Source organism: Hypomesus nipponensis, chromosome 8 (assembly GCF_054491055.1).
Source record: "Hypomesus nipponensis isolate SF chromosome 8, ASM5449105v1, whole genome shotgun sequence".
NCBI classification, from domain to species: Eukaryota; Metazoa; Chordata; class Actinopteri; order Osmeriformes; family Osmeridae; genus Hypomesus; species Hypomesus nipponensis.
The window spans coordinates 17,088,401-17,100,000 of NC_140368.1; the positions used below are offsets into that span (position 1 = coordinate 17,088,401).

Here is an 11,600-nt window from a genome sequence, read left to right on the forward strand (position 1 = left end):
AGCTTACTTTAAAATAACAGAAAACATTAATATATTGACGTTGATAGGCTACATTTAGATGCTTTTATGAATCAATATGTCCTACCACTTGAGAAACACGGTCCTACATATAGACAAATGCAATATTAGACGTCCCATAGCCTACAACCTCATAACCAGGTGCAACAGTTGCCTTGAGAGGATTAAGGAGTTGAAGAAGCAGATGCTGTGTCTTCCTCTTGTTGGGCAACCAACAAGTTGTTTATCTGATTACAATTTAATAAGTTTCCTAGCGCTGCATCTTCATGAGATACATCTGGCCTCCTTCTCTTCCAACCAACCAGTATCACCTCTCCTCCATCTGAGTGATGCATGTCATTTTTACAAACTTATTATCAAGGGAACACAATGGTCTGAACTGCAGTCATACATCTAAATGCTTTTTGAAATATGTAAACACCAGGAGAGTATGGGCAGTTGGGGCAGCTGCAAGCACACCCTCACAATTTCCCCAGAAATGGTATGCTCTCTAGTTTGTATGTGTAATTGGTAAGAGTCACTTCTGCCTTAATTGTTAACATAATAACAAAGCTATCCATGCATTCTGATTAATACATTCATTCTGATTAGTTCAATAAATTAATACAAATGAAGATTTTTTTTTAATCAAATGGTAAATAGATTTTATTGAACAATATCAAATCTAACTATATCAATTTGACATTTCAATGATAACAGGTAAAGCTTAGTGACAATACCAACATAAAATAATAAATAGTCAAGGGTTTGGCATCTAGATTTCAAAGGATAGAGAAAGTTTTCATGTAGGTAAGTAGAGAAGTCATAATTAGATTATGTTTTTAATTTAAAATGAAAGTGCGCTACAGACTTTTTCATCCTTGTCCAATTGGCATGCCAAACCCTTGAAACAGCTTCATAGAAAGCATGCACAAATAGAACTCATATGAACACTTACCCTCATCGCTGACATGTTACATCCTTAGGACAACAGTAAGTAGAACAAAAGAACACAAGCACCAGAACAGGCCAGAACACGACCAAAATAATAAACAAGCATATTAAAACTCAGTTATGGTAGATAATTCTGCGCGTGACAAAATTATCCTCCGAAACCGATGGATGGTTAACCTCTAGCTGTGGATGAAACCGATATCCCAACTGCTGCTACTGCTGGTGAACCTGGACAGAGAACAAGTACATGGCATTATGTTTAAATAATACATTTTAATTGATCTGAAAGTGACTGAAATAAGTATGGACATGTTCCTTTAGATAACTCACTCAGCTGGGTCCCAAACTTGGAAGGGGACAGACTCAGCATTGCCCTCTCCAAATACTCATCATCCTCTATGACTAGGAAATAAAACAAAAGGTCACATTACAATTTGAATGGAACAAATTTGTATACCATTATGTAAGTGATATATGTTACATGAACAGACCTGGAGGATCAGAGGCAGGGGTTGAGGTGGTGTTGGAGTCGGCAACATTAAGGGGTTGAAGTGTGGATGCTGTCAGGGTCCTTTGCTTCATAAGGTACTGCTGCAGATTGTGCATTTTGCTGCGCTGCACACACTTCTTTCCCATTATGAACGCTGCGTACCCATCAGTTCTACCGTTCCAAATCTCCCCCCAGGTGCTTTTAGCCCTGGAACCAAAGCGAACTAGGTTGTCATGGTCAGAGGCAACGGGTGCAGCGGGTCTTTTGACAGAGTACCTCCGGAGGTCCTCAATTTCCTGAAAGCCTTTGGTGTACTCCAGGAAGGACAGTAGGCTGTCTTTACTGTCGCCCGTTGGGTTGAACTGTCCAGCTGTCTGCTCCTGCTCTACCTTGTTGATGAGGTACAAGGTGTAGCCTACATCATTTTCCAGGAGCCACCTGAAGGACTTTCCTTTGTATTTTCCAAACTGGAGGATGTATTCTCCTAACACCTCCAGCCGGTCTGACACAACCCCCCCTCTCAGAAACACCTCTGTGTGGGCATTGGTTTTCACCAAGTCTTCCTTTTGAGGTGCAGACTTGTCCTGGGGGGAGGGGTTCTCTTTGATCCTCTGAGCTTCTTCAGAGGGGTCCTGTCTCAAATACCCAGATGGGCCTTTTCTGAAGGAGACTTGCATTTTTCCAGGGAAAAACTTCTTCATATTGATCTCTACAAAAGACAATGTGCATAGAGTGATAAAAATGATTTAATTTAGATCAAAATTCTTCAAAATTTCCCTCTGTAGCCTACTCATGAAACACTTCATAATGTAGCCATGTCAATTAAGCAACATCAGAAGATGACTGCTAATGTACATGAATGCTACTGTACGTCAGTAATAGGCTACTCTTCTTTATTCCTTGACTCATCCCCTCTCCAAACACACGGTCATTTATTGTAGCTGGCAAACATACTCTGTACACAAATTATTAGATTGCTAGATACAGACCGTGAGCTAGTTACTGTAGTCTAGTTATTAGAACAACTGTCATTGTAATTTATGTATGTATTCATTCGCAACCGATCTAAATACAGTTTGAGTTTAGCCGACTACTGTTCCAATAACGTGAGCGAGTAAACTAGATACAGACAGTGTGTAACGTAAAATATGAAATATGAGCCGACTAGCTCTACTGTAGTTCAGACTACTGTACTGGTACTGTACAGTACGTGAGGTAATTAGCAAACTTTATAAATTGTACGATCGTTTTCTATATCCTAATACATACACTTTGTGACATCTCCAGACAACATTGGTATAGTAGCTGGCAGTAAAACAATGAGATTTACCTGTTTTTTCCGCTCGATGATGATGAAACTTCACATTCAATCGTTGATAAAAATATTGCTGTCTTCTTTCGTTCGATGAAGTGAGGTTAACTGACTGACAGAAAGTTGCCTCTCTCTTTTTCTATGGGAGTCTATGGTAAAATCGGAACAGCACCAAAAAACCTACCAGAGGCCGTTAGAATATTACATCTGTAGTGGTTTAGCACTACCATTGAGAGTGAATGGGAGACGTTTTAGGGAATTTCCTGGTCGGCGCGTGTAACGTCGGGAGCTACCGCGGCTATCGGCATCAGAGTCCTCGTTAGTATAGTGGTCAGTATCCCCGCCTGTCACGCGGGGGCCAGCCGTGTGTAGCCGTAGAGGATTTTTGTGGCCTTTTCTACGTGCATTTGAGAGAACAGGATCGAATCCCACCCAAGGCAAAGTGTCTTATTTCAGTATTAAATATATTAATTCCCATGATTAATTTCAAGATTATAAAGTACCATTGTAAAGATTCAAATATTGTTTTGATTTATTAATTTGGTGTATTCCTGCTAAGAGAATGACTTTCCTTGAATCCTCTTACATAAAAAAAGTATATTTTATGTTTACAAATAGATGTTGGAGAACACAGAATGTATGTATAATGCATTTTACACAGACCACTTGGATGATTATCATATCTTTTTTATTTGAGAACCTGCAGTGCTTTTCATTGGCTTTGCAATTTTGACTGTAACCACAGTAAATAATTCTTAAACACCACACCACAATATAGCTATGAACAATATTAACAAAAATATGTACAGTAATGTTTATGTGCAGCAATGTACATAGATATGGATATAAACAATTATATATATATATATATATATATATAAATATATATATACAGTGATCAAATAAATATGTACAGTAATGTTATGTTGAGCAATGAAAAAGATACAGCAAGTGAAGTCAATTAACATCATATTTACAATGTAACACACACTAAGAAATTCACACACACAAAATGCCACCTACAAATAAGTGTGAGAGAGCGAGTGTATCACTTGCCCTTCTCAACCATCCACCTCTGCTTTTCAGCCTCATAAAAGGCAGACTGCTGAAACTCCCTCCAGGTCATCTCCTTTACCATGCCCTGTGACTGGTAGAGGGACAAAACTCTGGAGGGACAGTAAATGTACTTTCCAGCTACACCAGGAAAGTTGCCATGAATGTGAGGACTGTTGGGGCCTTGCTTCACTGGCTGATGGCAGAACCTGCACAGACGGCCGGTAGGGTGCTGCTCCAAAGACTTTCTCTTTCCTCTCTCCTCTGTTACCCTCTTTCTCTCTGCCCCTCTCTGCTTTGAGGCCTCCAACTCCTGCTGAAAGAAGGCAGTGGCAGCAAAATCCTCAAAGGCCATCCTGGGGTTGGTGAGGCCTTCAGCTGAATAGGACATGAAGACCTTCTTCGAACAGTAGAAATACTTCACCTCTCCAGTCTGATAAAAGAAATGGACAGAGGAGCCATCATTGAGGTAGCGGGATTTTGGCTGTCCACATGCGAGGCAGGTCCTTGTTTTTTTAGGCTGCTGCTGTTGTTGTTGTTGCTGCATTGCTGCCTGCTGCTTTTCAAGGATCTCCTTGACCATGACCTCTACTGTAGCCTTGGTTAGTGGGGCATCCTCAGTGGAACCCACTGTAGGTGGGTTTACAGGAGGCAGAGGAGTGGGTGGGTTTACAGGAGCAGGAGGCAGAGGAGTGACTGGCACGCTGACTGTTTGACTTTCGACAGTCAGACGCTGCCACAGCTGCTGGGTCTCCAGGAGCTTCTCTGGGCTGGTGTTTAGTGAGGAGCTGGTGTTAATTAGCTTGGCAAGATGTTTCACATATCGAGAGATATGCTGCCTTGTTGTTGGGTGCAGCAGGCTGTTGGGATCTGTGCAGGCACTCTGCACCATGGCAGCATAGCCAGCATCCACCCTCTTCAGAAGGTCTTTTTCCCCGTGGTGCTTGGCTAGGAGCCCATCAATAGCAGCTCTCATTGGATCTGTCCATCGGTTGTGATCCAGGACGAAGATGCGGCCTCCTGTTTTGATGGGTCCAGTGCGGGCAGCACATGGAGATGCTGTACGGGGCAGTGGTGGTGTGTTTGGCAGAACTGCAAAAGGTATTGCAAAAAGGTAAGTATTATGTTAAACTTTAATTAAACATTGACTTGTGTGTAACATTTAAATGACCGTACCTGTGTCCATCAGGGTATCTGTAGAGCTCTCTTCTTTGGTAGTGGTAGAAGACGGCGGGTGGAAAAGGACAGCCTGTGGGGACTGCTGCTGTGAAGGCAGGACCTGTGCTGAAGCCAGGTCTTGTACGTCAGCAGTCTGAAGGAAGATGTAGAATGGCATTAAGTTACAATAATCATAGACAGCAGAAGTTTTTAAGTAAGTGTCTGTGTGAGAGAGAGAGAGAGAGAGAGAGAGAGAGAGAGAGAGAGAGAGAGAGAGAGAGAGAGAGAGAGAGAGAGAGAGAGAGAGAGAGAGAGAGAGAGAGAGAGAGAGAGAGAGAGAGAGAGAGAGAGAGATCTGGATTACCTGAGAAATGTCTTCCTTTATGTCCTCTATAGTGGAAACAGGGGCAGCAGTGACATGGAAGACCACAGCTTCTACAGATGACAGCTCAGAGACTTGGTGGTCTGACCCCTCAGCCACATCTGTCGAGACTGTCCTTACTGCCTTGTGTTTCTCCCAGTCCAGTGGAACTGGGCGACAGTCTGGCTCTTGGTACTGGAGACCAAACCTCTCCCCTGTGTCCCTGCTCGTCACGTGGAGTGCTGGGTATTTGGCCTGCCCTGTCACGATTTGTGAGGCCCTGTTGATTTCCACCATCAAAACAGGGTCAAACACACCAGGCAGCAGCACATCAGGCTGCTTCAGGTCCACCAGCCTCTGGAAGTTCCACCGCACTACTCCCGTCATCGCCTGGGCCTGGAACAGCTCGGTGGAGACCCTGTTGCCTGTCACCCAGCGAGCCTGGTGGAAATGGAAGCCCTCCTGCTGAGAGGTGCCCCTAACGGGAATCCATACGGGTACTGCAGCTTTCTCCCCCTTGACGTGATTTAGCTGCAGGGTACCACCGTACCTGTACATGATCCCCTCCCCTGCCTGCGGGTCACTCAGGCAGCCTCTCAACATGTGGACACGCTGGATCCTCCACTCCTTCAACATGGAGGGCTTGAAGAGCAGCACGTCATTTGGGTCCTTGTCCAGGTGGAAGTGGCGCATGACATCCTCCACACGCTGCACCAGCTCTCTGGGTTGGGGTACCATGGTCCTGCAGTGCTGTCTGATGTGCTGAGCCGTGGGATTTGCAGGGACAATCCCACAGAAGGTGTAGGCCTCTTTGAGTTTCTGCAGGTCACTCTGGTCTACCACTGTGCAGGCTGAAGACAGGAACTTGCAGAAGGAGCTAAAAAGGTGATGGTGCTCTGAGACACACTCCCTGGTGAACCGACGCAAACAGTGGAACAAGTCCAGCCTGACTGAGATTTCGTGGTTGTACTTGCTCCGCGAGGCACAGGTGTTGGTCACATTCCCGGATGTCACCTCTGCAACCACATTCTCTGTGGTCTTCCATGCATCCCACAATAGATGCTCATGGTGCTGTGGGTGAGCAACTCTGAAAGCTGCACAGCAATCCCTGTTTACACCAAGACAAAATATGTGTGCATGGTCTGTGTCATATTTAGATTTAAGACCTGTGCATGGCCAGTGTCATTTTTAGATTTGAGACCTTATAGACTTCATCATGAACTTAAAATAAAAACTAAACTGAAAATAAATAAGAACAGATGACTTATCAAAATGTTGATACATCCCTTTGATGTGTGTACTAAATAAAAACATTATTAGTAAAGTGATTCATACCTGTCCACCCACTGGTAGTTGGCCTTCTCTACTCCAGCTGCAGTGTAGCGACGGGCCAGCCCCTCGTACATGGGCTCCAGTGACATCTCACACTCTGATTGCAGCAGGACCCAGGACAGGATCATCCAATTCTCGTTCATCACCGCATAAGAAGACATGGTGCCGGATGATAGTCACCTTCCTTGCAAGTTTGCGGGTGTGGTCAGACCTGAAGACCTGTCCAAAGGTGCCTTGCAGAAGCTGTGTGAGGGCTTGTTCCTGACGCTGGTACTCTTGGAGGAGACAGTCTACCAGGTAGTGTGCAGACACAGACACTCCATACCAGCCATCTGTGTCTTCGTATCCCCCAAAAGGAGCAGGTGAATCCTCCTGCCTCAGAAGCCCAGTGATGGTCTTCTGTCCATACCGGCCAGACTCAGCATCCCTGATGTTCTGCACACTGAGCAGGTAGGCCAGGTGAGCTCTCTCGTACTTGAGGTGCATGATCTCCATCACCTGGTTGGCCATGTCGTGGGGAGACTTACAGCTGCGTCTCAGCTCATCCATAACTGTCTTACAGATGGCCTTCTTGTGCGTAAGGAAGGCTGGCAGGACGTTGGAAAAAAGCTTTGGCAGCTTATCCACCCACTGTGGTTTGTCAGCATACCAGTACTTTTTACAGACCTTGCAGGTGAGGCGAGAGGCAAACAAATAGTACTGGCCACTGGTGCCGAGGATTACCCTTGGTCTTCCCATGCCAGAAGACGTCACCTGGGGACTGGGGCAGCCATGGAGACAGGGAAGGATGTAGTTGTTCCTCATTCTCTCCATTATGGCATGCTCTGGTTTCCAGATGAAAAATGGATGGAGCTGAAAGTACTTTGGCGATGGCAGGTCATAGGAGGACTCGATGAGCTCCGGTTGAGGGGGATGACGCCACAAGGAGACCATATTCATCAGATGGCGTACCGGTCTGGACCCTGGCCATAGTCCCATTGCCTCCTACTCCGTCTTGATCCATATCCGCTGCTGTGGAGAGCAGTTCCAGCGGCTAACATCCTGCTCGTAGCTGGGGATTACAGCTGCACAGGCAGCAGGCTGTGCCACAGGAGGATGAGCGCATGCTGGAGGACCATGAGAGTGTGATGGAGCTGTAAAAACACAACATATATAACACAAATATTGTTCAATTACATTGAATTAGAATTACATTTTTACCGTCAGTGAAAAAGAGGCGCTGTTCTGTGTTTAGTATTTTGTTGTCAAATGACACATTTGTTTTCTGAAGTTCATAAAATGTCAAACATGGCAATCCCGTACTATTTTGACTGCAGGGTATGTGTGTGTGTCTGTGTTGACATACTTTGTTCTGACACTGCAGGCTCACGTGGCCGAGGCTGTGAGATCAAGGATGGAGCCACGGCGAGCAGCTGGGGAGGCACTGGTAAAGGCACCTTCACCTGAGCTGAGGGCACTGATGCAAATGAAACAATAATTAATTAAACATAACAGGGAAACATGTTTGTAACTATAATAAATATAATATACAGATATACATATAAATAACATATAGATATGGACCTTTCAAAGGAGAAGCACTAGCGAGGCAGTCAGCTGGGCTCGATAGTGTAGCTGTTGGTTTGCTTCCCACTGTTAAGGAAAATAAAGTGTTATTATCTGACCCCTCACTACAGTCTGGTAACTAACTTATTGTTAATTGTAATTGGTTACAGTCACTGTTGCCTTAACTTGCTATTATCATAATAACAGATGTACATGTTGTCTGATTACTTGAGATTTAAGTGTTTTTTTTTTATCAAATAAATATAAAAGGTTTTATATACATTTTCATATGGAATCTAAGACAGAAAGCAAGTAGAGCACAGTGACAATACCAACATGTGTAAACAGTCAAAGGTTTGGCATGATGATTTCACAGGAGAGGAAACTGAGTTTAACTAAATTATGTATTTTATTTAAATCAAAGGGCACTACACTTACTCATCCCGGACTAATTGAAACGCCAAACCCATGAAAGCTTTATAGAAAGCATGCACAAATAGAACTCATATGAACACTTACCCTCATCGCTGACATGTTACATCCTTAGAACAGTAGAACAAGTAGAACAAAAGAACACAAGCATCAGAACAGGCCAGAACGCGACCAAAATAACAAACAAGCATATTAAAACTCAATAATGGCAGATTAATTCTGTGAATCACAAAATGATCCTCCCAAACTGATGGTAAACCTTTAGTTGTGGATGAAGCAGGTGTTACAGCTGCCACTACTGCTGCTGGTGAGACTGAACGAATAGAGAAAAAGAGCAATACCATTAAATAATCAATCATCACTTGTCTGTAAGTGACCAATATAAGTATGGACATGTTCCTTTAGATAACTCACTCAGCTGAGTGTCTAACTTGGAAGGAGACAGACTCAGCATGGCCCTCTCCAGATCCATATCATCTTCCATGACTGTGACATAAAACAAAGAGAACATTACCATTTTTATGGGAAAATAAATACATAAATACATTTACAACAATTAGAGAAGTGTGTCCAGATTTGTGTTATGAACAGACCTGGAAGATCAGGGGCAGGTGTTGAGGTGAATGAGCTTGAGGCTGCAACATTTGGGGGTGGAAGTGTGCATGCTGTTGAGTGGCTTTGCTTTATCAGGTACTGCTGCAGATTGCACGCACTTTTTGGCCATTATAAAAGCTGCATACCCATCAGCTCTGCTTTTCCAAATTTCCCCCCATGTGCTTTTAGCTCTGGCACCAAAGCCAACAAGGTTGTCATCCTCAGAGGCAACAGCGAGTGCAGCAGGTCTTTTTTTAAGGTACATTCGGAGGTCCTCAATATCCTTGAAGCCTTTGGTGTACTCCAGGAAGGACAGTAGGCTGTCTTTACTGTGGCCCGCTGGATTAAACTGCCCGGCTGTCTGCTCCTGCTCTACCTTATTGATGAGGTACAAGGTGTAGCCTACATCATTTTCCAGCAGCCACCTGAAGGACTTCCCTTTGTACTTTCCAAACTGGAGGATGTATTCTCCTAACACCTCCAGCCGGTCAGACACATCCCCCCTCTCAGAAACACCTCAGTGTGTGCGTTGGTCTTCACCAAGTCTTCCCTTTGAGGTGCAGACTTGTCCTGGAGGGAGGGGTTCTCTTTGATCCTCTGAGCTGCTTCAGAGGGGTCCTGTCGTAAATGCCCTGATGGGCCTCTTCTGAAGGACACCTGTATCCTCCCTGGGGAAAAACTGAAGTTCTCCATCTTGATCTGTACAAAAGACATGATGTGCATTGGATTATAGAAATACTTCAAACTAGACTGTTTCATTTAAATACTGTAGTACTGATACACATAGCACACATATAATGTTGTTTAAATATCTTCAACACTGCCCACTGCACTGTAGGCCTACTTATGAAATACTTATGTAATGTAGTCATGTCAAATGAGCAACATAAAAAATTACTGCTAAAATACAGGAACGTTACAGTAACTAACAGTGAGTAAATCTAGCTGTACAGTAACAGTTCTCTTCTCTTCTTCATTCCAAGCCTCTCCCCTCTTCACACAAAGTCATTTATTGTAACATTTGTACAGTAGGCTAACAGTAATCTAGTTAGATTGCTAGATATAGACCGTGAGCTACTGTAGTGTACTTGATCATCATAATCACTACTAAAATGATCGTATGTAATTGCTTTGCGTATTTCTTGCTTTCTCCCAACAGTACAGTAGGCTATCGTCCAGTGTACTATTTGTTGTTGTCGTATCATAGCTAGATACAGTATACGTGAGCTTCAGAAAGTGTTTGCTGTTGCTATGATACCGTTACTGTATTACAGTAAGCTAGATATTTTCCCATACATCCCGCTCCGCTCCCCTGTCCCCACCGTACTGCTGCAGTACAGTTTTACGTGATCTGGTTAGCTCTAACAGTTTAGAAAAACGCTATCGTATTACATACACTTTGAGACATCTACAAATGTTACTGACATATTAGCTGGCTGTGTAAAACAATATGATTTACAGTACCTGTTTTTCGCGCTAGATGATTGATGAGGAGACTTGTAAAACGCTAGCAGTCAGATCGAAGTTGATAGTCAAAAGGAAAAGTGACGAAGAAAAACAGAAAACGGCAGTTCACTGATGATCTAAGTCATATAACTGTGTAGTGTTAAATGACAAAAGTGATCGGGTTTTGACAAATCTGATGAAACGGTGATCTTCGCTGTTCTAGGTGCCGTGCTTTGGCTCGAGTGAGGTTGACTGAGTGACGAGATAGTGCCTCTCTCTTTTACAATGGGTGTCTATGGGAAAGTCGGAACAGACTAGGGTTCAATTCCCTGACGGGGAGAAATGCAGTTTTTGCAAAGTGGGGTTCACCGTCATCTCACAGGACTTGATTTGAAGGACGCTTTTATGGTAAGGCAATCAGGGGGCTTGGTTTTACACATTCCTTTAGCAATAACTGAATAACGCATATTCTACAGTGTTACACTTGCACCCAAAAGCTGGACACGTGGAACCATCTGTCCAGCAGGGGCTGACTTCAACCACGTCCGGATCTGCATGGAACCCCACCTTGAGGGTAATGGAAAGACTCACGGAAGAGACTGTGCATCTCTCTGGCTTTTAGTGCAAGTTGACACGTCCCACCCTCTCGCCGCCCGTCCTCGCGTGACGGCGAGACCGCGTTCTGTGGCGTGACGTCCCAAAGGGAACGGAGTGCTAGCATTGGTGGTTCAGTGGTAGAATTCTCGCCTGCCACGCGGGAGGCCCGGGTTCGATTCCCGGCCAATGCATTACTCTTGCGTTGGTCTTGTTTTGAGTTGATTGGTCCTGGTCAGCGCGTGTAACGTCGGGAGCTACCGCGGCTATCGGCATCAGAGTCCTCGTTAGTATAGTGGTCAGTATCCCCGCCTGTCACGTGGGAGACCAGG

General features: G+C 44.3%; 2 protein-coding genes, 1 non-coding gene and 1 pseudogene across 3 annotated transcripts; 1 reads left to right on the forward strand and 3 right to left on the reverse strand.

The window, feature by feature from the left end:
* Positions 1–274: 274 nt before the first annotated feature.
* Positions 275–2,969, reverse strand: LOC146275353 (uncharacterized). Its single transcript, XM_084703555.1, has 4 exons — positions 2,772–2,969; positions 1,443–2,150; positions 1,282–1,353; positions 275–1,179 (listed from the first exon to the last, which is right to left on the reverse strand). Exons 2-4 carry the CDS (start codon positions 2,140–2,142, stop codon positions 1,124–1,126), a joined length of 828 nt encoding a protein of 275 aa, XP_084559681.1. The 5' UTR covers positions 2,143–2,150; positions 2,772–2,969; the 3' UTR covers positions 275–1,123.
* Positions 2,970–3,585: 616 nt separating this feature from the next.
* LOC146275354 (uncharacterized) lies at positions 3,586–6,746 on the reverse strand. Its single transcript, XM_084703174.1, has 4 exons — positions 6,661–6,746; positions 5,329–6,433; positions 4,983–5,118; positions 3,586–4,898 (listed from the first exon to the last, which is right to left on the reverse strand). The coding sequence occupies exons 1-4, from the start codon at positions 6,744–6,746 to the stop codon at positions 3,802–3,804; spliced, it is 2,424 nt and encodes an 807-aa protein (XP_084559300.1). The 3' UTR covers positions 3,586–3,801.
* Positions 6,747–9,235: 2,489 nt separating this feature from the next.
* On the reverse strand, positions 9,236–9,921 carry LOC146275355 (uncharacterized; annotated as a pseudogene).
* A 1,470-nt stretch (positions 9,922–11,391) lies between these two features.
* Positions 11,392–11,462, forward strand: trnag-gcc (transfer RNA glycine (anticodon GCC)). Its single transcript has one exon. It is a non-coding gene; the product is annotated as a tRNA-Gly (tRNA).
* Positions 11,463–11,600: the final 138 nt, after the last annotated feature.

Bases quoted from the DNA above. Each gene is read 5' to 3' on its own strand.
- LOC146275353 (XM_084703555.1), bottom strand. From the start codon at position 2,142: ATGAAGAAGTTTTTCCCTGGAAAAATGCAAGTCTCCTTCAGAAAAGGC. The intron at 1,354-1,442 runs GTCTGTTCATGT...TTTATTTCCTAG, and splicing joins CCCTGCCTCTGATCCTCCAG to TCATAGAGGATGATGAGTAT. The intron at 1,180-1,281 runs GTGAGTTATCTA...TTCTCTGTCCAG, and splicing joins CAAGTTTGGGACCCAGCTGA to GTTCACCAGCAGTAGCAGCA.
- LOC146275354 (XM_084703174.1), bottom strand. From the start codon at position 6,746: ATGTCACTGGAGCCCATGTACGAGGGGCTGGCCCGTCGCTACACTGCA. The intron at 6,434-6,660 runs GTATGAATCACT...TGGTGTAAACAG, and splicing joins AACTACCAGTGGGTGGACAG to GGATTGCTGTGCAGCTTTCA. The intron at 4,899-4,982 runs GTACGGTCATTT...TACCTTTTGCAG, and splicing joins AGATACCCTGATGGACACAG to TTCTGCCAAACACACCACCA.